Source organism: Guyanagaster necrorhizus (genome assembly GCF_019112545.1).
Source record: "Guyanagaster necrorhizus MCA 3950 unplaced genomic scaffold BT62scaffold_9, whole genome shotgun sequence".
Taxonomy (NCBI): Eukaryota; Fungi; Basidiomycota; class Agaricomycetes; order Agaricales; family Physalacriaceae; genus Guyanagaster; species Guyanagaster necrorhizus.
In genome coordinates this window covers 787,930-813,785 of record NW_025064888.1, presented here as the reverse complement: position 1 = coordinate 813,785, position 25,856 = coordinate 787,930, and the positions used below count along the sequence as shown (strand labels likewise).

General features: G+C 48.8%; 9 protein-coding genes across 9 annotated transcripts; 4 read left to right on the top strand and 5 right to left on the bottom strand.

Annotated features, from left to right (window-relative positions):
- The first annotated feature begins 94 nt into the window (after window positions 1-94).
- On the top strand, window positions 95-1,745 carry BT62DRAFT_930719 (uncharacterized protein). The gene is made up of 8 exons (XM_043185991.1): window positions 95-197; window positions 258-349; window positions 402-434; window positions 484-595; window positions 647-788; window positions 850-876; window positions 939-1,348; window positions 1,398-1,745. Exons 1-8 carry the CDS (start codon window positions 101-103, stop codon window positions 1,580-1,582), a joined length of 1,098 nt encoding a protein of 365 aa, XP_043041193.1. The 5' UTR covers window positions 95-100; the 3' UTR covers window positions 1,583-1,745.
- On the bottom strand, window positions 1,653-3,642 carry BT62DRAFT_930717 (uncharacterized protein). The gene is made up of 8 exons (XM_043185990.1): window positions 3,438-3,642; window positions 3,352-3,388; window positions 3,263-3,296; window positions 3,160-3,201; window positions 2,727-3,101; window positions 2,559-2,665; window positions 1,963-2,497; window positions 1,653-1,912 (listed from the first exon to the last, which is right to left on the bottom strand). The coding sequence occupies exons 1-8, from the start codon at window positions 3,544-3,546 to the stop codon at window positions 1,868-1,870; spliced, it is 1,284 nt and encodes a 427-aa protein (XP_043041192.1). The 5' UTR covers window positions 3,547-3,642; the 3' UTR covers window positions 1,653-1,867.
- Window positions 3,643-4,048: 406 nt separating this feature from the next.
- Window positions 4,049-7,528, bottom strand: BT62DRAFT_788773 (uncharacterized protein). Its single transcript, XM_043182287.1, has 9 exons — window positions 7,179-7,528; window positions 7,063-7,115; window positions 6,924-7,010; window positions 6,619-6,865; window positions 6,446-6,570; window positions 6,195-6,384; window positions 6,061-6,140; window positions 5,962-6,009; window positions 4,049-5,909 (listed from the first exon to the last, which is right to left on the bottom strand). Exons 1-9 carry the CDS (start codon window positions 7,411-7,413, stop codon window positions 4,197-4,199), a joined length of 2,778 nt encoding a protein of 925 aa, XP_043041191.1. The 5' UTR covers window positions 7,414-7,528; the 3' UTR covers window positions 4,049-4,196.
- A 29-nt stretch (window positions 7,529-7,557) lies between these two features.
- Window positions 7,558-17,616, bottom strand: BT62DRAFT_947816 (uncharacterized protein). Its single transcript, XM_043188039.1, has 34 exons — window positions 17,198-17,616; window positions 16,995-17,141; window positions 16,218-16,944; window positions 15,710-16,167; window positions 15,448-15,660; window positions 15,320-15,397; window positions 14,918-15,270; window positions 14,750-14,870; window positions 14,441-14,693; window positions 14,216-14,391; window positions 13,872-14,161; window positions 13,743-13,818; window positions 13,438-13,692; window positions 13,182-13,382; window positions 13,093-13,131; window positions 12,802-13,041; window positions 12,730-12,747; window positions 12,538-12,682; window positions 12,230-12,491; window positions 12,143-12,181; window positions 12,030-12,092; window positions 11,769-11,976; window positions 11,367-11,720; window positions 11,230-11,316; window positions 10,947-11,174; window positions 10,813-10,891; window positions 10,663-10,775; window positions 10,444-10,614; window positions 10,180-10,393; window positions 9,838-10,133; window positions 9,576-9,776; window positions 9,061-9,523; window positions 8,051-9,008; window positions 7,558-8,001 (listed from the first exon to the last, which is right to left on the bottom strand). The coding sequence occupies exons 1-34, from the start codon at window positions 17,369-17,371 to the stop codon at window positions 7,686-7,688; spliced, it is 8,016 nt and encodes a 2,671-aa protein (XP_043041190.1). The 5' UTR covers window positions 17,372-17,616; the 3' UTR covers window positions 7,558-7,685.
- A 456-nt stretch (window positions 17,617-18,072) lies between these two features.
- Window positions 18,073-18,963, top strand: BT62DRAFT_918934 (uncharacterized protein; the record flags this gene model as incomplete). Its single annotated transcript, XM_043184113.1, has 3 exons — window positions 18,073-18,240; window positions 18,337-18,391; window positions 18,653-18,963. The coding sequence occupies 3 exons, from the start codon at window positions 18,073-18,075 to the stop codon at window positions 18,961-18,963; spliced, it is 534 nt and encodes a 177-aa protein (XP_043041189.1).
- A 510-nt stretch (window positions 18,964-19,473) lies between these two features.
- On the top strand, window positions 19,474-23,102 carry BT62DRAFT_1075058 (uncharacterized protein). The gene is made up of 5 exons (XM_043179081.1): window positions 19,474-20,801; window positions 20,852-20,922; window positions 20,973-21,640; window positions 21,691-21,826; window positions 21,884-23,102. The coding sequence occupies exons 1-5, from the start codon at window positions 19,819-19,821 to the stop codon at window positions 22,624-22,626; spliced, it is 2,601 nt and encodes an 866-aa protein (XP_043041188.1). The 5' UTR covers window positions 19,474-19,818; the 3' UTR covers window positions 22,627-23,102.
- Window positions 23,103-23,221: 119 nt separating this feature from the next.
- On the top strand, window positions 23,222-24,586 carry BT62DRAFT_930713 (uncharacterized protein). Its single transcript, XM_043185989.1, has 3 exons — window positions 23,222-24,099; window positions 24,161-24,262; window positions 24,319-24,586. Exons 1-2 carry the CDS (start codon window positions 23,232-23,234, stop codon window positions 24,244-24,246), a joined length of 954 nt encoding a protein of 317 aa, XP_043041187.1. The 5' UTR covers window positions 23,222-23,231; the 3' UTR covers window positions 24,247-24,262; window positions 24,319-24,586.
- A 236-nt stretch (window positions 24,587-24,822) lies between these two features.
- On the bottom strand, window positions 24,823-25,529 carry BT62DRAFT_788569 (uncharacterized protein). Its single transcript, XM_043182286.1, has 4 exons — window positions 25,403-25,529; window positions 25,302-25,339; window positions 25,074-25,102; window positions 24,823-24,968 (listed from the first exon to the last, which is right to left on the bottom strand). Exons 1-4 carry the CDS (start codon window positions 25,438-25,440, stop codon window positions 24,864-24,866), a joined length of 210 nt encoding a protein of 69 aa, XP_043041186.1. The 5' UTR covers window positions 25,441-25,529; the 3' UTR covers window positions 24,823-24,863.
- Window positions 25,503-25,711, bottom strand: BT62DRAFT_1004452 (uncharacterized protein; the record flags this gene model as incomplete). Its single annotated transcript, XM_043177035.1, has 2 exons — window positions 25,503-25,569; window positions 25,623-25,711. 2 exons carry the CDS (start codon window positions 25,709-25,711, stop codon window positions 25,503-25,505), a joined length of 156 nt encoding a protein of 51 aa, XP_043041185.1.
- Window positions 25,712-25,856: the final 145 nt, after the last annotated feature.

Here is a 25,856-nt window from a genome sequence, read left to right as displayed (position 1 = left end):
AGCTCATCAGGGAGGCTGTGCTACTGCGCCTTGGACCCTCTCCTCGATTGCATATAAGGTATTGGAGACTACTTACCTTCTCACCCTCACCCTTACCGTAATGTCTTACAACGGAATCGACCGCAAGGACCGCGCCCCTTCTCCTAGTGAGGGCTCAACCTCGCCAAGGAATGTTGTGGATCACGATGCTCCTCATGGTCAGTCTCGTTCTTGCTTTGGCGGTGGTCAATAACGCTCAGTTTAATTTCCTGTCAAAGTAACGGCGGACGTACCAGTTGGACCAAGGAGATTGGGGGAACCAAAGCATCACATGATCACTGTCCAACCGCTGAAAAGGAGCGAGATGCAAGTGAGCAGCGCCGTGCGATTTCGGTGTTGGTGTAAACTCATCCTTTTGCAAGCCTTCGTACGCGCAGGATCTTGGAACTGGAGAGGTACGAGATCCATTTGTACCGTATTCAAAGTCTTAACATGTGCATGAAGGTTACGCATGGAGTCTACGGTTCGCTCTTACAATGCCTGGGAACCGCAGTGGGCTTCCTTGGGGCCATCCCTTGTTGCCCGTGTCCAAATCCTTTCCGAAATGTCCAGCAAGGTGCGCAATTACTACGAAACTCACAGGACTATCTTTAACGGCCTATTTCAGGATCCGTGGGACTCATCTCCCGTTTCGGCCAGTTCTACAAGTCGGTGGATCCGGGACTTGTCCAGGTCAACGTTTGTACTGAATCCCTTCGCGTTGTGGATGTGAAAATCCAGATCAGCCCTATTGGCAGGCAGATGGTGATGTAAATATTCTTTCTCCGCGTCCAGTCTAGTCCCGTCCAGTCTTCTCACGTCGCTGAACAGTACTCGAGACAACGTTAATGTTGAAATGTGCGCACATGATGATCATTTACGTTGCGTTGCCATCTGTTGATTTTTTCCCTCTCCCTTAGCGATTCGGTCATTTACTTCCAGATCTGTAACCCCTATCGCGCCGCTTTCGGTATCACTGACCTCCGGCAAGCCCTCATCGAACGTGCACAAACAACGTTGCGACATGTCGTTGGCGCACGTGCTGTTCAATCTGTCGTTACCGAGCGTGAAGCCATCGCCTTTGAAATTGCCGAAATTGTTGGTGACATCGCCGACAAATGGGGCGTTGCCATTGAGGGTATTCTCATCAAAGATATCATCTTCAGCCCTGAAATTTCCGCGAGCTTGAGTAGCGCTGCTCAGCAGAAGCGGATCGGTGAGAGTAAGGTTATTGCTGCGCGAGCCGAGGTCGATGCTGCCAGGTTGATGCGTCAAGCTGCCGATATCCTGGCTTCGCCGGCTGCCATGCAGATCCGACAATTGGAGGCTTGTGAGTGTTTTTCGTTCTTTTTCATTATGATATTTATATGCCGGTTCAGTGCAACAAATGGCCAAGTCCGGGAACAGCAAGGTCATCTTCGTACCCATGCAGCTACAAAGTGACGTTGTTTCACAAATGGCAGGGACTTCTGCTGCGGGTGCCACTAATGACAGTAATGCCGGCGAGGCAGGAATGGGTGCAGCTGGAAGGATAGCCGTCTTGAATAGTGCTGCAGATATTTGAAGGGTATCGCCATTGAAACTTTCTTATCGCCCCTTATCACGTTTCACCATGCCATCTCCATGTGTATTAACTCTATTGTTTTATTTTGGATACCTATGACATTGGTTATGCTGATGTTCACGACTATTTACTTGTACACGTCAATAAAATACTCTACACACCATGCTGACGGACGCGAGGTAAAAATGTATAGAGGAACAGAAGGACAGGAACAGTGCTAGTATCTGCACTGCATCTTAGTAAAGACGTCCTTATGGCGGTAAGAGTCCAAAGAAGTATTGTCAACTACTCTTGGCGCCCTGGTATCGGTAATATGACAGCAGAAAATATCTTAGCCCGTGTCAGCAGACGCCAGGAATGGAGTTAAAGAACCCACTCACCAACAGAGCCCACAATCCCACCATTCCACAACTCTGCATCACCTGTCGATGCACCGCCAAGATGCGTGCGTCTTTCACAACCTTTTCTGGACCGAACACGGGTGGTCTGGTGACCCCGAATGTGATGGGAGTATCACCACCTCCCCGCGGCTTTGACTCTATTGGCGGTTCCTCCGATTGAAAGATGCATACGGGAGGGCTCCCCCGTCCGTAAGTCCCATCCGCAGAATTACAAACCAATCCCACGCATCTCCGCATGTCCCCTAGTCCCCGTCCCCGCACGGAATTCACGTATGCGAGAGACTTGGCGTTCGCAGCTTGGAGTTCCCATGAGTGGAGCTGCACAGACTGTCTGTGCCACAGCTGGGCGCAGAAACCACGCCATGCAGCGCAGACTGTGTAGGTGCCTAGCGCGAGTGGGACAGATGCCAGCAGACGCCATGCACGGTTGCTTTGGGGAGGCACCGGTACGAATAAGATGAGTGTGATAGTGATGATGATTGCAGCAACGATATATAGGATACCTAAAATATAACTGGAACGATATGTGAACATCAAAGGGTAACCATGATGAAGACCTGGAGAATGAATCGTACAAGAAAATCTGCTTGGGTAGATTGATATTGGGAGTCGCGTACGCCAAGAACCGGGGGAGAGATACCCGGTCCAAGTAAAAGTACACTGCTTCATATGCCGGTTTGAACTAGATCTCGTCGGTAACCTGCACAGATATCGTTACACCGAAAAAAAACGATTCAACTCACTACGTCAGGGTCGCAGTTAGTCGCCAGTCTTCTTACTACGTCGTCACGGAGCCCAGCATCGAGCTTAAGCGCTTTGGGGGCATCAGGAGCTAGGAATGTTGATATGACATTCATGCATTCTTCGCGCAGAGCTCGATCGTTGATAGCTGGGGAAGATGACGAAAGAACAGGTGGAAGAGAGATAGGCGGTGGTATTGGAAGGGGGTTGTCGGGATCGTTCGAAGGTATAGGGACGTAAGGCCCTGAGGGGATATCATGTTTGGAATGACTGATATTGGACGCCAGCGACGAACAAGATGTGATCGACGAGATGGATTCGTCTCGGCGTTTCAGTGACTGTCTGTCATGCAGTTCAGAGAAACGCTTTCGATAGTCCTTATAATATGTTGGGTTAGCACACGAAGCATAACAACCACACTGAGATATGACATACCTGGTACCACACAACAAATTGAAGATTCGCCAAGGAATGCTCCTATTATGCGAAAAAATTGTCAGAGATCGCCAAGACTCGACTCGCGGCTGGACCATCGAACCCTGAAAGCAAGGAAGAACTCGAAATCCTCGAAGCTGCATGGAGTGAACTGAGCTGGCCGAGCAGTACGGTTAGAGAAGAGTGAGTAACCTTATGGGACTGCAAGTTCCTCCTAAAAGGACTTGTGCTGATCCATATTTATCAGCATGTTAAGCATTTCATGAGCAGTTTCATACCTAGCGTAATTCCCGCCAGACGTCGAGTGTTGAGCTTTTCTGCCCATGGGTGCAGTTTGGCCACGTAGCTTTCTTCCGATGGCTTACCATATGAGCTCGTCCGATGCATGATCAATCATAAACCTGCTGGAGCAAAGGGGATATGATGGGACTCACGAACTCGAAGGTGGCATCCCTCTCTGGACATTTATACCAGCACTCAGCACTGCGAAGCATCATATCATGTGAGTGACGCTGATTCACAGCATTCATTTTTCTGCGGTCAATCGGGAACAGTTACATTGTTTCAAAGGGACAGAGCCAGGTTCGTGTGATCAGATCTTGTGGTAGTCCTGATGGGTTGGGAACTATACACATACGACTTTGTACCACAAGCACACCTCCATTCGAGGTGTAGTCACTACACATTGGACCTGGATGAAAGCAAGCTCTTTACCAGGGAGAGAGCAGAAACCAACACCAACTCACTTGACCAAAATCGTCAGGGTCCTGCTTCCCGCCCAGCCCTTATCCTCTCTTGTCTCGTGTAAAAGAACAGATCGGACCTTCCCAGAAGCTTTCCATCGGACCTTGTGTAGTCATCGTCGCGTTCCCTTGTAACAGCGATCACACGCTTAAAAAGAGGGTTGATGTCCCATCACAAATGGCTTCTAGAGATCCCGATTAAATAATTACAATAGAAAAAAATAATAATTACAAGTATCCAAGACTCCCAGCTTTACAACATACTTACTACAGGGTATACGTTGGGTGTTCTCTTCAATAGAGACGACGACCAAATGTCCGCTCCTCTCTAAGCGGCCGTTCCAGGAGCGACGATCCATCCCTCGGGCTGCCAACCAAATAGGACTGAGAGGTTGTAATTGCGGGGTCGAGGCCACCAGATGCCCACGTAGAAAGTCCGGGCATCAGGACCCCAAAGCCCTGGGAAGACAATGTCTTTCCCTTGGAGTTTGTATCTCGCTTTAGACTGTTGTTCGCAGACGGCCGAGAAGAAATACTCGACGATGAAGAGGTCGAAGGCGCCGTGGCCATCCTAAAATTCTGTACCTTCCTACTGAGTGCTTGAAGCACAGAGCTTCTGTCAGGCCAGCCTGATTCTTGGGGGTAGTCTTCGGGGACTTGAGAGGAACGGTTTTCCTCGGCAATAAACGTTGAATGGATAGAAGAGTCGGATAGCCCTCGACGGTGTAGGCTGTGACCAAGGAGTGGTCCAAGACAGTCGGGTTCCTCAGAATCATCTGTCCGGCGCAAAGTCCCCGTGTCGATGATCGCGTCCAGGTTGCGTGAAAGACGGTTAGACGTACTTGTACGAGCAGCCGGTCCTAATGTAGATTGTACCCGACGTGGTCCTCTCGGCAACACGACCCATGGTTCTGGTGTCGTGGTACGAGGTGCGCCTGCGAATATACCCATCACCCCTTGGGCTGCCGCGGAGGAAGTGGTTTGGGCGATAGTATCTGAACGCAAGGGCTGCGGCGAAAGAGTGCTGGTCACAGCCCTTCCCACTCCTGCTCCTGAGAACTCTACGTTGACAGTCGTGGCAGAAGCTGACAACGCAGGGCCTAGCTTGGGCACAAACCGTGGTGGCCGGGTTGGAATCCTTCCGCCGTTCGACCGACCAAAGGACGAGGGGATTATACCATTCTCAGGACGATTGCTCGAAGAACCAAAGAGCTTAGAGATAGGTGCCATCCATCCTCCACCGCCATTACCGTCCTTTTCTCGTTCTTTCTCGGCCTCAGTCTCTTCTTTCGATGGATTTAGAACGGACTCGCTGACTTTCGGGGCTATGGAGGGATCAAGAACGACTTCGTTCAGTGTTACACGCATTTCTCCCATTTCGACAAAGATATCTCGGAGCAAGTTGAACAGGGATCTAAGGTCTTTGCGCGAGCACGTCGCGAGTATCCTTTCATCTTCCAACAGCGCCCTAAACTGGAGCCGCAACGTTGATGCTTCTGAAACGATGTTTTTGACAGTGCTACGTGAAAGATGGCTCACATCAGCACCGCGAAGATTTTGCCGTTTCAACCGATTAGTTAAAGTTAACGCGTCTGCTTGAGTCATCCGGTTTACAAGTGTTGAAGCACGTTCGATCAACTGTCCCATATAGGAAGACGATTCAGAGAACGAGGACGAGGATGACTCAGAACGAGGATTCAGTGGAGACGAAGAGCTGCCTTGAGACGCCAATGATGATGCTGCCAATAGCCCCGGTGTTAGCCACGGATCTGTTTGAACTCCGCGAGATCGACTAAGAAGTAGAAGAGGCTTGTAAACCTTTCTCCTTTCAGGAGAAGATGGTTCAAGCTCGGTATCGTCGATGATTTCGATCTGATAGGGCGTCGTTGCGTACCGCACTTGCGGCTGGCCGAACGACGCCCATCTTTCAGAGTTGGCTGTCGTAGAATCGGTGGCAGGTGATAAAGGCCGCACATGAGATTCCGGGGTCAAGGGGTCTTCATTTAGCTGCGATTCCTATTTAACAGCAGAGAAGATTCGAAAATAATAAGATACTAACATGTGGTCGACGGGCTTTCCTCTCCAGACTGGACGTTCGTCTTGAAGACTGTACATATGTGAAGGATCAAAAATGTCGCAAGAGTTGATACATACACACCATTTGTTCTCTGAGTATGGATGATGGCATACTCCCCGAGTGGAAATGATGTCTAAACGTAGGTGTCCGAGGCGTTCCGGCTGGGACGCAACAGCTGGTGAGATAGGCCAAGAGGAGGCCATGAACCGCCTTACCACTAGAATGAGGAGTTGGGTTGGCACGATACTCCTCGACTTCCTCTTGCAACGCGTGAATCTCTTCCCGGGACTCGGAAAGAATATGCTGGAGCTCCACATTGTCTCGCTTCAAGGACTCATTATTATCCACAAGCGATTCAAGAACTTTGGTGAACTCCGTTTGATCTGAGAAGCTTGAGTGACTGAACTAAACCTCATTGGATCAGGGACCGGGCACGCCTGAAGGTAGAAGGTACCTGGGAGCGCACCGTTCTTTGCAGTACTTCAAGTTGAGAGCGAGCCTCCTGTAGGATGAACTCTGACGACTCTAGGCGATTTAATCTCTTCTCCTGTAGGCCATCTTGCAACTGACGGACGTCAGCTTGTAGTTTCACTGCTAAACTTTTAGCTAACGAACGAACACACAAGTTAACCAACTCACAATTCTTCTCCTTTAGTACGGCGACACGAGACTCAGCCAGCCTAGCACGCTGTGATTCGAATTCTCGTTCTTGTTGCAGGTCGTCTTTCTCTTTTATGACGGAGGATAACCGCGTCTCCCATCCCACTGAGCGAGCATGATGCGCCGTAAGTCGAGAAAGAGCGGTCCTGGCCTCTTGCAGCTCCTGGATAAGTGTCTTGTTTGATACTTCGGTAATTTCGCTATCCACAAGAGCTTGAGTGAGACGCTGACTCGGATAAGGGTTAACGAGATAGGTCCGGCGTGCAGCAGCCAATAACACTCACCTTTTCCAATGCGTCTTTTCCTCTCGCCAGCTCTCTAAGTCTCGATTCCCACTCTTCTCTATCATCAAGCTCGAACGTTTCGCTTCCCTGCAGGCATGGCTCATCGGCAATCACGACTTTATGAGACGGTTGCACTTACTCCTTGCCGACGCACATACGCTTCGTGACGCTGTAATAACGCCTGCCCAACCTCTGCAAAAAACCAAAATAGCAGATTAGCAAAGAAAGGGCGATTCATGATCATGGAGGCCGTACCAGCACTGAGTATCAGTCGACTTTCCAACTTCGACTTCATTGAGAACCACGCGTTCGCATTCTCGCAATCGTCGCGTCCACAACAGCACGACAGCACAGACGGCTCCGGGGATGGAACACGAGAGAAATTGGCAAGAGCAATCGTCAAGTCATCGATGGTGCTTGTTGCATGGTTGAGGCTACTGGCCATTGGTGATTCCGGCGTAAGGGGTCTAGAGAGAAACGAATCATGCATTGGCACAGAGCATTACCAATTTTTGAAAATATGCAAAGGTGTACGAAATAAATCCAGGAGGGAAGGGGGAAAACGTAAAAGTGAAGTTGGGAATTTATAGGGAAATAGGGTGACCGCGCGTTTATCACAAGGTCGTCCAGATTTAGACATCACACCAGAAAATGCTTTCATCATTGAGTCATGAGAATATGTGAGTAGTAAAATACAGTGCAGCATGGAAGACAAATTCACAAATACACCACCAAGAAAGAGAGGAAGAGTACAAATTACTACTATTCGCCCACAGGTTGAGCGATGCTGTTTACGATCTGCACCAAATAAGGTACTATGGACGAAAGCCCTTCACCCGGCGCGACAAACTTGAATGATTCTGCCAACCCAGGCATACCGAGTTCTTCCAGTGCATTCAGACACTGAGTAGAGGACGACACTTCCTCTGTCGCACCCGGCATGTTAACAGATGCCCCACCCTGAGCATTCCAACGCTTATTGTCCTGCAAGGCAACGCGAATAATGTCGGAAACGTATCGTATGATGTGTTCATTCGATGAGTTTGCGAAAATATGATTGATATTGAGCTTCTCATACCTGCAACACCAATCAGTACTGTTAGCATCAGGTAAAAGGCGACACTCACGCCATGGAAACGACTTCGGGAAACACTGACGCGACATCAGAGAGTATACTGTACAACATCTCGTTTTCTGCGTCGTGACCATGAGCACTGCGGAGCATCGCAGAAATGAAGGAGATGACAAAAAGGGCAAGCGTGGAATCATCCTGGATTCCCAAGAACATGGATGATGGCCGAGGAAGGCTTTTCTCGTCATCGAAAGAAGTTGCGCCAGCCTCTGGCAGCCACGTATCATCTACTTGACAATCTTTCAGGAGCCGACGATATTCCGTGGAAGAAGTGGACAGTGGAAGGAGCGCCAGGAAATATCCAAGGACATCAGGATGTAATGACCCTGCAGAGCCGTTGGTCAAAGGCTCTAAACAGCTCCATCGAACAGTGACGCGAATCAATGTACGTAGCACCGCTTCAGCCGGATCTTTTGTCCTGCTCTCGCGAAGCCCCTTGAAGATGATAGCGGCAAGGGTGAATGAGAAATTGGAGTCGAAAGATAAGCCTAAGTGCTGGTCTAACACACAGGCGTAATCCTCCAGCTGTTCCCGAGCATTTAACAGGTACGACGAAATAGGTTCATTCCTAAACACTTCTCGTTTGTCCATGACTTCCAGCGTGACTTGAACCAGGCGGGCAGCTTCAGGGAAGAAGTCCCTATAGCCGGACTGAAGAAACGCGACCCCCATCCAGAAAAGATGAGCTAGGAAACGTGTGTCATTCTGGAGTCCTGGAACCAATTTGGCCAACGCTCGTAAAATTCCAACAGCTGGAACCGTGTCTGTTTCCTCCACTACCGTGAGAGCGGCAGAGAATGCTACCAAACTTTGATAGAAGAAGTCGTCATCAATGTTCGATGTCGCCAAAACTCCCAACACTGTGAATGCTCGCATTTGAATCATCGATGAGTATTGGAATGCTGACGAAGTGACCAAGCTCATCCAACGGGCACGCCATACATTGAGCAATCCTGTCGGAAAGTAAATACCTCAGATGCCAAGATACGCAAAACCAGTACCAACCTTTACTCCCGGCTGAAGCTTCAAGGATTCGGACCAGTAGCCCGGCAAGACGCTCATAGTTGTCAATGAGCATCGCGTCTTGCGTCGTGTCATAGCTAGTATATTCGCTCGTCGATGTTGCACGATGAAGGCCAAATAGTTCCAACGTTCCAGGTTCCGAAAACTCATTTAACAACTGGTTGAGTTCCGGTAAAGGGTCCGCCGAGTCCTCTGATCGGGCAATGTACATTGACTGCAAGAGATTCATTGCAATGCCGTACATTGCTTTCCGGACGATGATTGATCCTACGCCAGCTATCATCATAGTGATGTGGACAATCTCAGGGATGTAAAGCTGATTGTGACTAGGCTGTTTGGACTGATAGCCAGCGATGAGACAGATACGGCTAAGCGTTGCCACTTCATTCCAGTTCTGATTATCGACCAAAGACTTCGTATGCCGTGGAGCAGCTTTAATAATTGCCTAGCGAAATTGAGTGTGAGAGAATGACGGCGTCGAACATCAAGGCGCTCACCTTTCGTAGCTTTGCGAACAATTTGCCCCGGACACTGATTGACGACAAAGAAGCAATGATATGCGCATGAGTCTCGCAGCGGGTTGTTCCAGCTCCCGCATCGACAGCAGAACGTACTAACTCGTCTAGCACAAGCTCTACTGTTTGCGAGTCAAGTTTTCCTACTTCAGCCCATACATGCCATTGCATCGCCGAAGTCAACTGTAAGTAAAAATGAGCTCAAGAGGCTATGGAATCTGCTAAGTGTACTAAGTGTACTGACCTCAGGATAGGTCAAGGCTATATCAACCAATCCTCTGATACAATCGCGGAGTCTCGCACCTGATCGTTCATGGAGATTACTCGTCGGATTTGAGAAATGGGGAAGATTTTTTATCCAGGGACTCAGATAATATAAGCATGCTATCGATTGTCCGACGAGGCTGCCGGACCTCGCATCCATGGTCATTGTGGCTGACACCTCAGAGATGAAATCCAGGGTAAGTCGAGGAGCAAACTCAGCGATGCGCTCGCTTAATTGAAAGACAAAATAGCTTGGGTCTCCGGGAATAAAGCCAGCTACAAGATATTAGACTATCACAGATGATATGGAAATGCCACAGACCTTTCGACGCTACGATGGGGCTTTTATCATAACCGAGATATGTGCAGACAGCGCCAAGGAGATCATACGCAGCTGTGCGGACTTCCTCGTCGTTCAGGTCAACACTGAGCATGCCGACATGCAGCAGAGTTGCAGGTACATTGGAGAACCTTGAAAATCTATCACCTAAAGGCGAATGAGTCTCGGTCAGGCGACCTTTCGCTGATCTGATGCTCTGCCCAGAGTTCAGCGATACCAGATCGGAAATTTCATGCGAAAACGCACCTTGACAATTTCATCGTGCGAGTCCGACGAGAGGTAGATTGTTGGCGCATTGCGATTTCGTCGAATGATGAACTCGTGATTCTCCCGAGAAGCGGTTATGTAGGAATCGCTGACTTCAGCCATAGGTATGATATCAGTAGCTTGAGTGGTATGACTTGGCCCAGGTGTAAGCTGACGTGAGGTGAGATAAGAGCAAACATTGAAAAGCTAGGCACATACAGCTATGATTCGAATATGAGAGGAACCGACACTCAAAACAGCACGTTGGCGCCGCGCTGAAGGAAGCAAAAAGACGTTCTCAAACGTTACGTATCCCTCTGCTTCCAGCTCCGCTACAAGAAGATTAACGTAGCTTGTTTAAGTATCAACGATACTCACCTGGATAGCCGAGGTCAGAGACTTCGATACCAGGTACCAGTTGCGAAAGCTCCTCAACCGACGTGGCAGTCTGAAACTCTCGAGCAAGGCGTATTCCTGTGAACTCTGTTTGTTTGCAACTATACTGACACAGAAGAGAATAGCTGCGAACCTGCAACGAAGTTCTGGACTCGCTTCAGATACCTCTGCGCTAAGCGATTGACGTTCAGCATGTAACAAGCAGCGAATCGCATCTTAATGTCGGAAGGTATTAATTCGATGCAGTACTTCACCCACCGCAACGGCAGCTCGGATTTTGCACTAAACCCGGTGCAGTCAACGATCACGTCAAATGCAACCGCTTCGGAAGAGGTCTCTAGTGTCTGAGGATTTTCAGCAAAAGGCGCACCCGTAAACATAGGCATTTACCTGGAAGATATGGAGCATCAAGAGTTCCACGTCTAACGTCTCTACGTCTAGTTTAGCAAGCCTTAGAACAAACAAAGTCCGATCATCCTAGTAGGAATCATGAGTACATCTTGTCTTCTCCGGAACTAGTAACTGACCCCCGATCGTCGTACAGCGGTGAAGAGCTCCCTCACTTTTGTTGTGGGTTTATCAGCGTATCGGAACATCAAGTTGCAATATTCCCGGTGGTGGTCGGAAGCCTGTAGTGAAAGTCGAGGTGCTTCGATGGGCGATCCTAGGTCTACCAGCAGGGTACAAAGACCGTCCCATGCTCGTTTCCCGGCAACACCTGTTGAGTCCCCATCCATTGACGGTTTTGAAATGCTGAGAAGCTCTTTTCCAATCTTGTCTGCGTGCTTCTCGAAGAACCGATGGAGTACGATGACGTCGGTATCATCATAGATGTATTCACCCGCCCATTCATCTTTGTCGTCTTGAGCAGTGTGACCTTGCTTCAATTGAGTTAGTGCATGATGTATCGATGATAGCAACCGACATACAAGAATCACAGTCAGGAATCTGGTGATAAAGAAGATATGTTCTGTCAAAAAGTCATTCAAACGCGTCATATAAGCTTCCTTCCCAAAAAGAATATTGTTGGCGAGGTTTTGGATTATCTTGGCAATTATCATTAAACCTCGACGAGAGGAATCATTAGGTAGCTGTATGCCTATAGTTTCCGGGGCCACGACGGCAGGAGAAATAAACCTGAAACGGCAACAGTTAATGTATGTCAGGTCCTGTTATGAGTGCAAGGGTACCGTAAAAACAAGAAAGCACCAATGGACGTAGTCTTCAGGGAAACATCGTTCCATCGGTTTACTCTGTTACGTACGACAGTCAGCAGAGAAATATTATTGACGCATCCTCTTACGCAGTATTAGCAATGTGTTCACACACTTCTCGAAACATCCTGGGATAATGCGTCAGCCACGGGTGATCACTCCTGCCAACAACGTACGGTGGGAGTACGGGGCGCGAATCACAAATAAGTTCTAAAAATTGCTTTGTCAGAAATTGAACATTCTGCTGGTTCTGATGTGGGTCTTGGCTGCCGGCTTTCGAAGGATCAAGCTCGTATCCTGTACCTTCCGGAAGATTGTTGATGGACACAACCATGGGTTCAATTAGTGACCGCAAGTACTGATGCCCTTGGATACGAGCAAATGCAGCTAAAAAGCGGTTCCCAATAGAATTACTACGAAAAAGTGCAGCGACGTTCTCTGTATTTTATGAGCGCTGAATACGTCAGATGGGACATAAACACACCGGTCTGCGAAACTTCACGCGTAACCATCACCTTGAGCAGGGCCATCAAAGACGCCCGAGTGTTGAATAAATTGAGCAGCACGGTGATCATGTTATCGATTTCTGACGCGGGACATGTGTCGCATATAGCTTGAGCCAGCACCATCTACCAAAATTAATTATACACATCGCGTCAAAAGCCCCTGCACTCACATTAGGGTCCGTTACCAACTGAGAAAGGATCGTCAACCTTAAGCTAAGTACAGAATACATGGGCATACGTACATCGCATAAGCGCTTATAGCGATCTATTGTTTCGGCCGGTTCTGTAGCTTCGAACTTTGCGCCTTGACCAATCACCCGAGCAAAGACATGAGCAAATATGGCTCTTTTACGATTATCTTCGCAATAAGCTAGAGGCAGGCATTGCTTGAATCCGGTCTCTGTGTTAGCCCTGACTAAATGTGATAAGCCAGTGATAACCAACTCCCGAAGCTCGGCTTCTCTGTGTGATGCACGCATGCGCTTGACAGATATAAGGCTCTGATGGTACAGGTAAAAGGGAGATATACCTACTTTTTGTATGGACCCAACGTCGGAGACGCTATCAGATGTCTTGATAGTAGAGTGAGAGTATATACCAAAAGGAAGGGGTGAATACCGACCGGGACATCAATTTGACAAACCTCTAACCCAGACAGTAGCACATCCGAGTACTTGATGAACTCGCGAGTCACAAAATGCGACCCGTCATCTCCCGAGGCGGAAGGATCGGCAGGCTTGAACTCGAGACGGTCTAAGAGCTTGACAACTGTGCGTAAACATGCCATATTCAACTCTGTCCTCGACATGACATCTCCAGTGGTCTGAAATACGACAGTCAGAAAATGCACTTTGTATCATGACAGGAAGACTTCTCACCTGAATCCAAGAAGACACCATACTGAGAATACTTCGGCGCGCATTGTTGTCTTTGCGCAATGTCAGAGCTTCTGTACGGTCATTTACACTATCACAGAGGGTACAGAACTTGATCTTGATCCGGTGCGCATCTGAGCCATTGTGTCGATCGAGGCAGGCAGCTAATTCTTGTAAAGTTGTGGTGATGTCGAGATTTATCACGTCGTCCATTCGATCCTGGCTGCTTTCAACCATCAACTTGAGTATAGCGATACCCTACATACACCGTCAGAAGCATAAGAAGCTCAGAAAGTTGATGGACACACTTGCTCCTCCAGCAAACGGAAATTTTCAAACTGCAAATGACCGTCAAAAGAGTTATTCATTATGTCGCGAATGACGCTATGGAAGAAACAGGTGTCAATAAACGGCTATTCCAGCACACCAGCACGCACTCTTCGAGAAATTTCAGCAACTTAATGTACAGTCGTGGACTGAGCTCAGCCCCTAGGGCATCTCGAGCAGTATTTCGAACTTCAAGGTCGTCATCGAGCAACATCACCGTAAGATCGTTGACAAATATGTGTGCCAGGCTCGAAGCATCTTGAGCTCTGCGAAACTGATCCGGAAGACACTGATGTGGGATGACTTCAGAGAGCAAATCTGCACCAGGAGCTTCCTCAACGCAAGCCCCGCCAAGAGCAGCTATAAAAAGCGTGAGATTGTTCCAATGAGAGCGGTGATCCTAAATGGGGTCTCTTGAATAATGGTTAGATGAAAAGAAAAGGATCATTCTTACGGTAGCAGCTCCCAAAAATTCGCTCGATTTGATGGTAGCATCTTCGCCTGATCGCAACATTTCATTCAACGCGATCCAACGCCAGTAACACTCCGTCCAAACGGCAATGTGAACAGAAGGGGCGTAAGGTATCAAGCGTAAGAGTTTCCGGATTCTCTTCTGGTGGCCGACACGACCTGTGTTATGGTTAACAACGTTCACTGAAGTAGTTGTGCTTCCACTGACTATGAATGAGCACGTTTGGATCCCCCAATTGCTCATAGACAGGGTGCCGCTTTGGTCTGTCTTCGTCATTGATCAGAGGGTTGGCAGGTGCACCCGGTTGGCGCTCTGCGTAGGAAATCAGGCGGAGACCCTTGGCTGCTTGAAAGGATACATTGTTGTCGCTGGAGGTGAGAGAGACGAGGAAAGCAATTTCGGCCAATATAAAAGCTGGAACCCGCTTCTCAGTAAGCTGTATCTGCCGGACGTGATCCTCCTAAAGAAAAGTTGCTGTTAGAAGCAAACATGTTGTACAGTATGCGTGTCACGTACGTCCACTTTTGCGACATAAAGCCCCAAAAGATCGAGTGCCATCGATATCCACAGGCGTTGAGCTTCGACATCTATGCGAGCATCCAGCAGATTCTTGACAATAGCCACGAGGGTGTTAGGCCTACAGAAACGTCAAATCCGGCCTGTCACTCCATACGGCCCACGTACAGCGCGTATGTCAACCATGCAGTCATCTTGGGAACGTTGGGATCAGTTGGAAGATACACAAAAACATGCTCCGTCAGTTTCCTTGATGATGTGCCTAGAGACGCTTTGACAGAATGGTCGATTTGTGCATTCCAAAGTCTTGCAACGGCTGTCGTCCACGAATCAATTTCTTCTTCACTAAGGTACTTGAAACCGAAATCGGGAGACAATCGCCATAGCGAAAGTATAGCAAGGATGAGCATTTCTCTGTCGGGAAGAGGGGAAAGCTCATGAGTTCTTTTGGCCTTCGGACGACCAGCCGGTCTCTTCATGATGCCAAATTGATCCACCTCACTCCGGTGAACGCATGTGGTCTACAAGAGTAAGTGAACAATATACCAAGCGGTAATGACAATATCCTGCCTTCAGTATATTAAGGTACCGTCGTGCTATAATGGGTTCCAGATTCTTGAGAGACCGCTGCCAAATAAATATCGAACTCTAAAAAAAATTATTCTCGAGTCATGCCGAAGACATAAAAACAAGCGAACCTCTTCATACAGAGTTTTGCATGCACGTACGACGCAGATTTTCACTGCTTCCGACTTTTCAGGCTCAACACATTCTTTGAACAGCGGCAGGGACTCTTCTTCGGATAGAAATCGGAAAATAAACACCAAAACGTCAGCGTAAAGCGAAATGTCAAGAGATTCGTGTTGGGGGTCCCAAAAGGGTTTAGTCGTGGTATTGTGGAACAAATCGCTCTAGGAAACGTGTCAGCGCAAGGAGTTTCAGAAGTTCCGGGCCTACTACCTTGATTTCGTGAATAATGTCATACGCGAGTAAGCGCAGAGGCACTTCTTCATTTTCGCGTGGATCGATATACATTGCCGCACGGCAGATATCTAGTGCGCAGACCAGACCCAGTTCCCGTAACCTCGCTGGAGTGGATATTTGCCGCCGAATATCTTCCAGAAACTTGTCCGATTTCTGTCCACGACCAGGAAAGACATCATGAGACAGCCTGTCTGGAGTTAGGAAAAGGATAGCTATGAGAGCGGGCCACATCGTTCGTTCGGACCCGGACTTGACTCTTGGGTAAAGATAGTCAAATACTCTCTCCGGAACACTATCCATCTTCAGCCGTCCCTTGGAAACGTCATTAAACTCAGCAGGACAATTCCTTATCCAATTCCAGATGGCAAGCCGTAGAGGATTTGCAAAAGCGGCATGCATTTCGTGCGTCATGTTAACGAGAAGGGACGACAGTTCTGCACGAGTTGATGAGGTGGAAGTCAAGCTATAACAGAAAAGGGCGTACCATTCAAACCTTGCACTAGCCGTGTTCTATCGAGGAGACTATGCGATAATAATTGAATGTCGATGGTGTCGAATTCACCCTCGTTCTGAGAGAGTTGGCGAATCTTGGTCCGTAGTCGATCAAATACTACATTCCAATTCGATGCAGAAATATGGAAAATTATCCGGCCGGTATACTTTTCGATCAAGCCGTTTAAAGTGTGAAATGAGTTAACAGCAGACATGGGTGTTCGTTGCGTGACGACGCCTGTTCGGGTCGAGGTAAGAGACGTGATGCTCATCTTGCCAGACTTGACAGAGGTAGAGGATGTTCGTGGCTTGAGGTCATGAGAAAACGTGTGGGCATAATCAGTTGGAGAGTCAGTTCCTTCTGGCGAAAATGCTGAACTTGCGAGTTCGTAGTCACGGAACGTGATATCCGCTGAAGGAATCCAGTCCATCATCAAAGGCGGATCAGTTTGCGCAGACTGTCGTAGAAATGAGACCATCAAGATCAGTAGGTATCGGGCACAATTGTCTTCCATGGGTGGTTGCTCTAACGGAGAACTGACTGATGCCGTCCACCTTGATGCGAATGATGGAACAGGAGATTCTGGGGCATACCCCGGTGCTCGGTGACTAGCTTGGGATCCTGACCGTGGAGTATTGTGAGGCCTCGACGATACGCCTGCAGCCAGAGCCTTCATAATGAAAAGTTGTGATTGCAGAACTGGGATATTGAGGTCGGGCTTTTCAACTGTAAATAAAGATTCTCCTCTGAACACAACATGCCACGTACCTTCAAAAGTTCATCCAGCATCTCGCTCATCGCTAATGAAATCGTTTCCCAAGAGTCCTGAGATAACCTGACAAGGGCATTGACCGCCTGCCGCGTGGCTCCATCAGACTCCAGCTGGTGCAATGACTTTCCTGACCGAACGGGAAGCTGACAACGGAAATACTGTGAGCATTAGAATTCATACGCACAATCGACGAACACACCAGCAACCTCAGCCTCTGAGTAAGCACCTGCACGATCTTCTTCTGTTGCTCATTCCGAGGATGTTGAGAGCCTCCATAGTGTGAATCTTGGCTCCTGTGCACACGCGACGTGCTGGCGACAGAGGCGGATGAGGCAATCATACCTGCAGCAGAAGGCCGTCGACTCGGTGCCATGCCGGCCCACTCAGGGTGGAATGCGGTCGAGAGAAATCTGAGAAAGAGAACAGGAGCAAGAAGAGAGATGGCCTAGATGAGATTTTCTTTCTGTAGTATGTTTGCTTGAGAAACAAAGCCCTTGCACAACCATCCAAAATGGGACCAATAGAAGTGCAGTGACAAGTTTCGCGCTGATGTAAGCAGCCGGCGGTACTCTGACGCGGTCGCACATTGGTCCCACATTCTAACTTGGGTGTTACTCCTAGGCGCTTATCTAGCAGCGCTAGTCAATTGAATATTATATGTTCATTGCAGCAGTACCCCCTCTTAGGCGCGTCATTTGTTATTGAGATACTAGACCCCTCGAACTCCGAACTGATACTATCGATATCGATCTGGCTTTCCTTCTTGGGAATTCTACATGAGCGTTCCTCGACTGCGATCTACAATTTGAACTCCAAGTTAAATAAGGTTTGTTTGGGGCTGCAACGTGCAACGTTCATCGTTCAACCATCGTACTTACCTTACAGCGAAATACTTGTCTGTGTGGTCCTAAATGCATATTTTTATATCGACCCTGAGTAGGTAGACTTCAAGCATCACCCACTTCTGTGGTGCTTATGCAAACCCAAGCCCTATAAGTAGCTTGATTAACTTTCGGTACCGATGCGAGATCTACCCTGAGAAATTTAAAGACAGACAGGAAACCCTATGTTGAAATGGAAATCAGTGGATCAGATGAACCTTGTCCAAGGGGCCTGGCCGAGAAATACCGGTACCACCCTTTCATTACGGCCAGAGCTGCACGTGAAGACAACGCTAGTGTCAGTGGGGCCCAGAGCGCGAGCCCCTTGGACTTGTCCGTGAGAAGAGCAAACAATCGACTTGTAAGTGCGTATGAGCGCGTCGGATAAGAAGAGCGCCATCGTAGCACAGCAACAACAATTGTTCAGGACGCTGAAAAGTATTTCTTCCCGTTTCAGGTTTCTTTCCCCAGAATCGGGCTTAGCGATAAGTTAAAAAAGCACCGATATCGTGGTGAATGCTTCCTGCACCAGGAAAAGCGAATCCGGAAACAATGGTGTTTCAAAAGACAATATCTGACGAGTAGAGGCATCCTTGTCAGCTGTTAAGTCAACCTGTGAAACGAGAAGCGTAACTTTAACCAACAATAGGGACTACCGAGCAGGTTGCGCAGAAGTGACAACTTATAGGATATGAGACGATTAAGCGAATTTGCGTCGTTAGCTGTGATAACTTAGCTTTCCATGTTACCAAGAACATACCCCTTAGTCACAGGAATGACGCAGGACAATGAGGAGGGAGGAGTCACTGTGTCAAGAAGACGAGACGCGTCGCGTTGGTTCCATCTCACGTGTCAAATTTTCGAGTACCCTCAGTGGCGCGACAGGCGAATTTCAAGTCCGATGCCACTAGCGGGTAATGCTATGACTCCAGGAGAGGGTATGACGCAGAACAATGGCAAATTCGTCCTGACGAGTGATGCCGAGAAGTCCAGAGTTTTAGCCGAGATTATGCAGTTAGAGAGGCCGAATATCGGTGGTAGCCTGACATTTTTCGAACAAGCAGGCTCCTCGGAGGATGGCTGAGTGTTGGACGTGGAATGCCACGCAACATAGCGCTTAGAGGCAGGAACGCGCTTAATGGAAGATGCACAGCATTGGACCCACACAGATCAATATAAGTGCCGAAGTATGTAAGTTTGGAGAAGGGTGGGAAGTCCCCATTGATGAAACTTTGATGTCGCATAAGAGATTTCAAAGGAACATCTAAACATCCTGTCCCTTATACCAGAGTGCCATTGTACCCTATCTTGGGCTGAGGAAATGATGATGTTTGGATGTCTATCGCTGAGAGAGACACGGAGACACGGAGACACAGGGATATTTTGGTGACATTGGTGACATCCTTTTCGCAGATTCGTATCTTCTGTAGCCGGAAATCGAGAATCAGGGTGATGGGGAGCGTATTAGGAGCTCTTCGACCGGTTTCGGCAACTCCGCAATTGTTTTTCCCGACTCCGCAGAATTTCAAACGCAGCCTGCGCAAGGTATAAAGTGACCAGGAGCCCCTGGCGTGGTGCCCTTTCCGCCCCCCAGTTCCGACGCCCTTGGATTATTTGTGCGTCCCTTGCGCCGATTCGTCCATCGGCACGCATCCTACCTATCTCATTCCTTTCCCGTCTTTTTTCTAGTCGATAATCGTCGTTCCCGCATTGTTCATCGCTTGTTTCGCTCTTCCTTCCTCTCCTGATTATCCATTTGTCTATCTGGTCGTCGCATCTTCGTTTCAGTTAATTCCGCTCTTCAGTTATCTCACCAGAGAACAAAAACGTTACATCAATTTTCGTCTGCTCTCATATCATCGATATCCGCTTTTTGCATCATTTCATTTGTCTTCGACCATCGACCATCGACTAGCGCACTTTGATTTTCTTCCCGTTCATGTCGCGCATTGACTCGCATGAATACGATAGCCCTCCCGGCTTGGGGTTCATGCGCAATCCCGCTGAGAGGGAAGCCCTGAACGCACCCTATCGCGGCAGTACTCCAAAGCCTTCCTTTTCATCTGTGGACCGTAGGACATCGGAAACGCATACCAGCTACCCGTTATACGCAAGTACTGTGCCGAGGTCAATGGGTATGGATTGGGAGCCTTCATCTGCATGGGAAACATCTCGACCAAACACAAACAATGCTCAGACACAAGCCCCTACAAGTTCACCCTTCTCTCTCTTCAACCATCACCATCCCTCTTCCTCACCGTCGTCCTCGTCGTTGTTCTCGCTCAACGACCGCGTCGACAGAGATACCTTTCGTGCGACCCGTCATTCTCCTCCCGTACCCCTAGCGCAGCCCGCCGCGTCTAACACATCTCGCTCTACTCTTTGGTGGGGCGAACTAGAGCCTTGGATGGACGAAGAATACGCCAAGCAGGTCTGCTCACTAATGGGCTGGGATCCGGTAGGCATCAAGGTACCTCATCCAGCCCCTGACCCCGCCACCGGCCAGCAGGCCAACAATCCCGGCTACTGTTTCCTCACTTTTCCTACCCCTGCGCTCGCCGCTTCTGTGCTCTCTCAGATCAATTCCCCCAACGGCGGGTCCGCTCTCACCATGCCGAACTCGACAAAACCCTTCGTCCTCAACTGGGCGTCTTCCGTCCCTTCGACTACCCCAGTCACAGCCTCATTCTCTACTCCCAACATTCTTGCCTCCCCTCAGTATCCGAAGGAGTATAGCATATTCGTCGGAGATCTGGCCCCAGAGACATCCAACTCGGACCTTGTTGCCGTTTTCCGGAATCCAGTACTCGGTCTTCGTAGCGATCGAGAACCCAAGTTCATCCGTCCCTTCCTCAGCTGTAAGAGTGCCAAAATCATGCTGGATCCGGTTACCGGAGTCTCGCGGGGCTATGGCTTTGTGAGGTTCGTGCTCGAGGTGCTTACTTTTGAACATCTCCTCATCCAGTCAATAGATTTACCGACGAAAAGGACCAGCAGCGAGCTCTCATTGAGATGCATGGTCTATATTGTCTCTCACGACCAAGTGCGTGTCCTCTCTTTTTTTCATGCCGCTTATATTTACTCTATTATCAGTGAGAATATCGCCAGCGACTGCCAAGTTCAAGCCCCCTCCCATGATGCCTCCTCATGAACTTCCTCAAGTTAAATTTCCACCCACATCTGGTGTCGGTGGTCAAGAACAGGCTGGCGTCACCATCGCCGTGCCTCTACCCGCTCTGACTCATACGAAGAGCGTTTCTGCCCCTATTGCTGCGACTACCTCGAACTCTTCCCTTAACTCTGCTGGCTTGGGAACTTCCATGGAAGGCTCGAATTCTGGGACGACGCTTAGCCCAGGTACCGGGTCCAACGCAGGCATATCATCCACGTTCAGCGCCAATACTGCCGAGGACATGATGAATCTACCCGAGCATGTTCTAGCCCAAATTGCCCAACAGTATGCCAGCGGTGAACGGGAACCCCCCAAGACCAATGCGGTGTCTACTTCAATCACGTCTCAGTTTGCGCAAGATCGGGCTCAGAGGCCAGCGGATTCAAGCGGGCCTCGATATTTTTCGGAAGAGTCGTGGAAGCATCATGCACAGGCTCAGGCTATCCTTGGGAACCTCATAGGTCCCAACGGGGAGCAGCTTACATCAACTGACCCATACAACACGACGGTCTTTGTTGGAGGACTGTCGCCGCTCATCTCCGAGGATACTCTTAGGACGTTCTTCGCGCCGTTTGGTGACATCCATTATGTGAGTTTCTCCTCCTGCATGTAGGCGTTGCCTCAACTATTCTGTCTCAGGTCAAGGTTCCCGTTGGTAAACACTGCGGTTTTGTTCAGTTCGTTCGCAAATCAGATGCCGAACGAGCCATTGAGAAGATGCAAGGGTTTCCTGTGGGAGGCAGTCGGATTCGTTTGAGCTGGGGTCGCAGTCAATGTAAGCATCTCAATGCATTGTTCACTCAATTCAAGCCGCTTATGTATTCCATTATAGATAAAGCAGCCCAGGCTGCTGCTCAAGCGGCGCAGACCGCTGCATTACAAAGTCAGATGAGCTCCTTTATGAGCCCTCTTTCATCAGACCAGGCTGTTCATGTTCTCTCAAGGCTGGGATATCTCACCCCTCCAAAAGACAACGTTTCATTTTCGATAGAGGACAGGTTGCAATTCCTCGGTCTCCCTGGGGATATCCCGCATCCCTTTGACACGAATTATGCGCCGGCTGTCTTCGCAACCGATACCTCGCCTCCGGCAGTGCCACACTTCGCCCCGTTCTCACCCGAACCCAGTCTTTTTGCACCAGAGTTGAAGCGACGCGACTTGTACCCTCATAATGACATACATTCCTATTCGTCAAAAACCTTTGCGTCCGGGTTCTATCCCATGTCATCTGAGGACGCAAAAGGGCATGAAGCGGATACTGGGAGTGGGACTACAATAACAAAATCTTCTTCTGCGACTCGGTCTGGAGGCGGTACAAGGTACGGACCATTCTTGAGCAATTCTCCTCCTGCCAACCGAGCCCCTGGACGCCCTGAACGCCCTATCTCACGACCATCGTCGGGGCAAACGTCGGCGCGAGAGAATGTTGCACAGGAGTTGGATGCCATGTACGATCTGAATGGTACTTTGGCCAGCCTTGACTTAGATCGTGATCGACCTTGGAAGTCTCCCTCCGAGACTTCGGATAGCGGAGGATCAGTTCAGTTCCAATTAACGATGAACGGATCTCCCTAATGGCTGTCTCACCTTTTCTTCAGCATGTTTTCACGATTCGATTCACCACGAGCACATCTTTGTCCCACGTTTATTCCCAACGGATGTAACGTCCTCATCGCGACGCATATTTCTTATCTTATGGTTAGAGGTGTTTTGTTTTCATTGCTACGTCTATGTTTCGCTATCCGAATTCCTTATATTTTTGTTTCCTACTCTCTTGCGTACGAAAGCGAGACCCTTTTATACGCCACGCCCCAAGCTTTGCATTTTAATGGTGTTGCATTTTATTTATATATCATCTCTCTGTCTCTGTCTCTCTTCGCTATCAGACTCGAATTCGTTTTCACAAGTACATACACATCATCCATCCTAGCTCCTCGTACAGTCCTAACGTTTTGTTTTGTTGTCTCTGTATCGGAAATATCTCTGTCTTTATATAAACTCGCGCCTGTTTCCAGTAGCCATGGTAGTAATATAAATTCAATTCAACTCTGTTACTGGGTGGTGTGAAGAATTATGGCGATCTTTACGCAGTTGTACTTGTGTAACTAAATTTAGCTCGGCTGGGCGCGGCAACATCGGAGCCGAGCATTTTCTTGCATTTTTTGGCTTAGACGCGAAAGATGTCGACCGTCGGTGGATTTGTGCCGTTGCCCATCTCTTATTCCTCATCCGCGATACACTACATCTATGCCCGTGCACATGAAGGATCTAAAAAGGCTACCAAACAACTTTGGCCTGTAGGCCGCACGCTGTTTCTGGCAAATTTACCTCCAGATGTCACAGAGCGAGAGCTCTCGCTATTCTTCAAGCCTCATGGAACGGTAGAGAGGTCGGCTTTCTCAGAGGATGCCTTAGAGAAAGAGGCATTAGAGGAAAGCGATGTCGACAGTGAAAGTGATGAAGAGGGAGACATGGAGGCGGAAGGAGCGAGTGCAGAAGGAGAGGCTACCCAGCCGAAGAAACGACGGCGACTCAACAAACCCAAGCCTCCCCAGCCCCCTCAGGTCATCCCGCTTCCTCTGAAACCCCTTCGGACCCTGCGGCACACAGGTCAAACAGCCCATGTCGTCTTTCTCGACTCTTCCTCACTGGAACGCGCGCTCGTACCACCGACGAAGCCCCGACCCTGGCCGACGTCGGACGAACCGTCGGGATTGGCTCATTATCTGACCTTGTATGACTCTCTGCGGCCTCCACTCGATGCTGTGCGTGCGTATGCGGACTCGGCAATGGAGCTGTACGAGTTCGAGGTGGCTAAAGCGAAGCAGAAATCAAAATACCGCAAGGGGGAAGCTATCGTCGACGAGGATGGGTTCACCCTTGTTACCAGGGGCGGAGCGTACGGTCAGACCGTGGGTGGCGGTGTTGCTGTGGCGAGTAAGAAGTTCCAGCGGACCGGCGAGACGAGCAGTAGGAATCGAAAGAAGAAGGAGAGCAAGGAGAAGACTGAGTTTTATGCGTTCCAGAAAGCTGAAAAGCAGCGGAATGGTATGTGTAATTTTTCTGTGTTCATTTGTATATTTTTTTTTCCCTATGCGTCTCTTTTCAGACTTGATGAAACTCAAGCAGAACTGGGAAGAGACGAAAGCAAAGGTGGAGAAGCTGAAAGCGTCCCGGCGTTTCAAGCCTTACTAGGCTTCTTGTACGAGTGGTGTGTCTATTAAACCAGGTATATACGCACCACTTTACTCACGTTTGTTTTCATAGGTACTGGAAGCGTTGACGATTCTTGCAATGAAAGATTCAACTCATCTAATCTGCCGAGCATAAATCGATTTGGATATATTCTATGCGAGCGAAGCGACTCTGTGCATGGTTCGATACATATAGTAGATGGTATGGTGGTAGCCCGACATCCATGGACAGTGGACACAGGCCACTTTGGAATGATATATTAATGCTAGAATTGAGACCGAGTACTCAGTGCGCATTGCCAGAAGCTAGAACCCAGGAAGTAGTAACCCTACAAACCGCCCATAACAATAATGATGGGTTCAACCTCTACTTGAAGTTAGAACTGAGTACCAAATAGGATTACCCACAAAACTGATACACCGGGGTTTCGGTCCGGTAAGGTACCAGTTAGTTTACTGGAAATACGACTACAAGGAAGGGACTAACTAAGGTTTTGATTCAACTAGGTTAATTACTTGTAAGTTACTTCTCCTCACTGGAGGGATTTTCGCCGAGCCTCTGCTGCTTGCTCGAGGAATGGGATATAACTGGCTATAATGAGGGCCTTGAAACCACCCTCAATTTGATTGCAACATGTGAATGGCTATGTAGAAATACAAGGAAGAGGCGGGAGGGTGACAGAAAAAATTGCTAGTGACTTGTATAATAATAGCACAGTAATACTAGAAGAGATTTGGTTAGATGTGGTGAGGCCAGAGACTATTTGAATGAGCCTTTGTAAGATGAGAGAAGAAGCAAAGCCTCACCAGGCAACAGAGATTACTGACAACAAAGAGAAGAAGTGGAGCCTTGATGCCTGGGATTAGCAGTTAGGATTGAATGACAGTGAGAGAGCAGAGCTCATCTCACCTAGGGATGCAGGATGAAGGTGAGAAGAAAGAAGAGACACCAGAGCTGTTGTCTCTCATGAATCAGCATTAGCCAAGGATTGGCACTGAGACTGAGACAGCACCAGCAGCCGTTTATGTATGGCCTACGTACCTTGGAATTAGGACCTCGTTTTCCTAAATTTTGTGTCGACGTTGTTAAGACCCTTTTGGGGGGAAGACATCAAAAACGAGACAAAGATTTCCTACAGAGTGAATAGCAACATTACAAGTTGAGGGATACCGAATTCTTATCGTACACTTTCATAGCCAAGATCGTAAATCAGACTTCTAACCAAAGCAGTTCCTCCAAAATGGGTACAACCCGTCCTAATCTAACAACGCCTGTGTCTGAGGAGAACGCGCCTTGATCGTGCATTTGAAAGGAACGGGAAAGCTACACGTAGAATTAAAAAATACGGCACCGAACATCCAATACGGAAGCCTTACCTCAAAGAAGCGCTCGTAAAGGTTTCGCTTGGTTCAACAACTCGACCTTCAGAATCCACGGCCTTCGTGAATGACAAAGTCGAAACCATGGACGCGATAGCAATCCAGGCAGTGTTCAAAGCGATATAACGGCCAGGACAGATGCTGGAAGAATACCGTCAAGAGTGGTCGACATAGATACATCACACAACGCTTACCGTCTTCCAAAACCAAACGCCACTGTGGGTTCAGGTT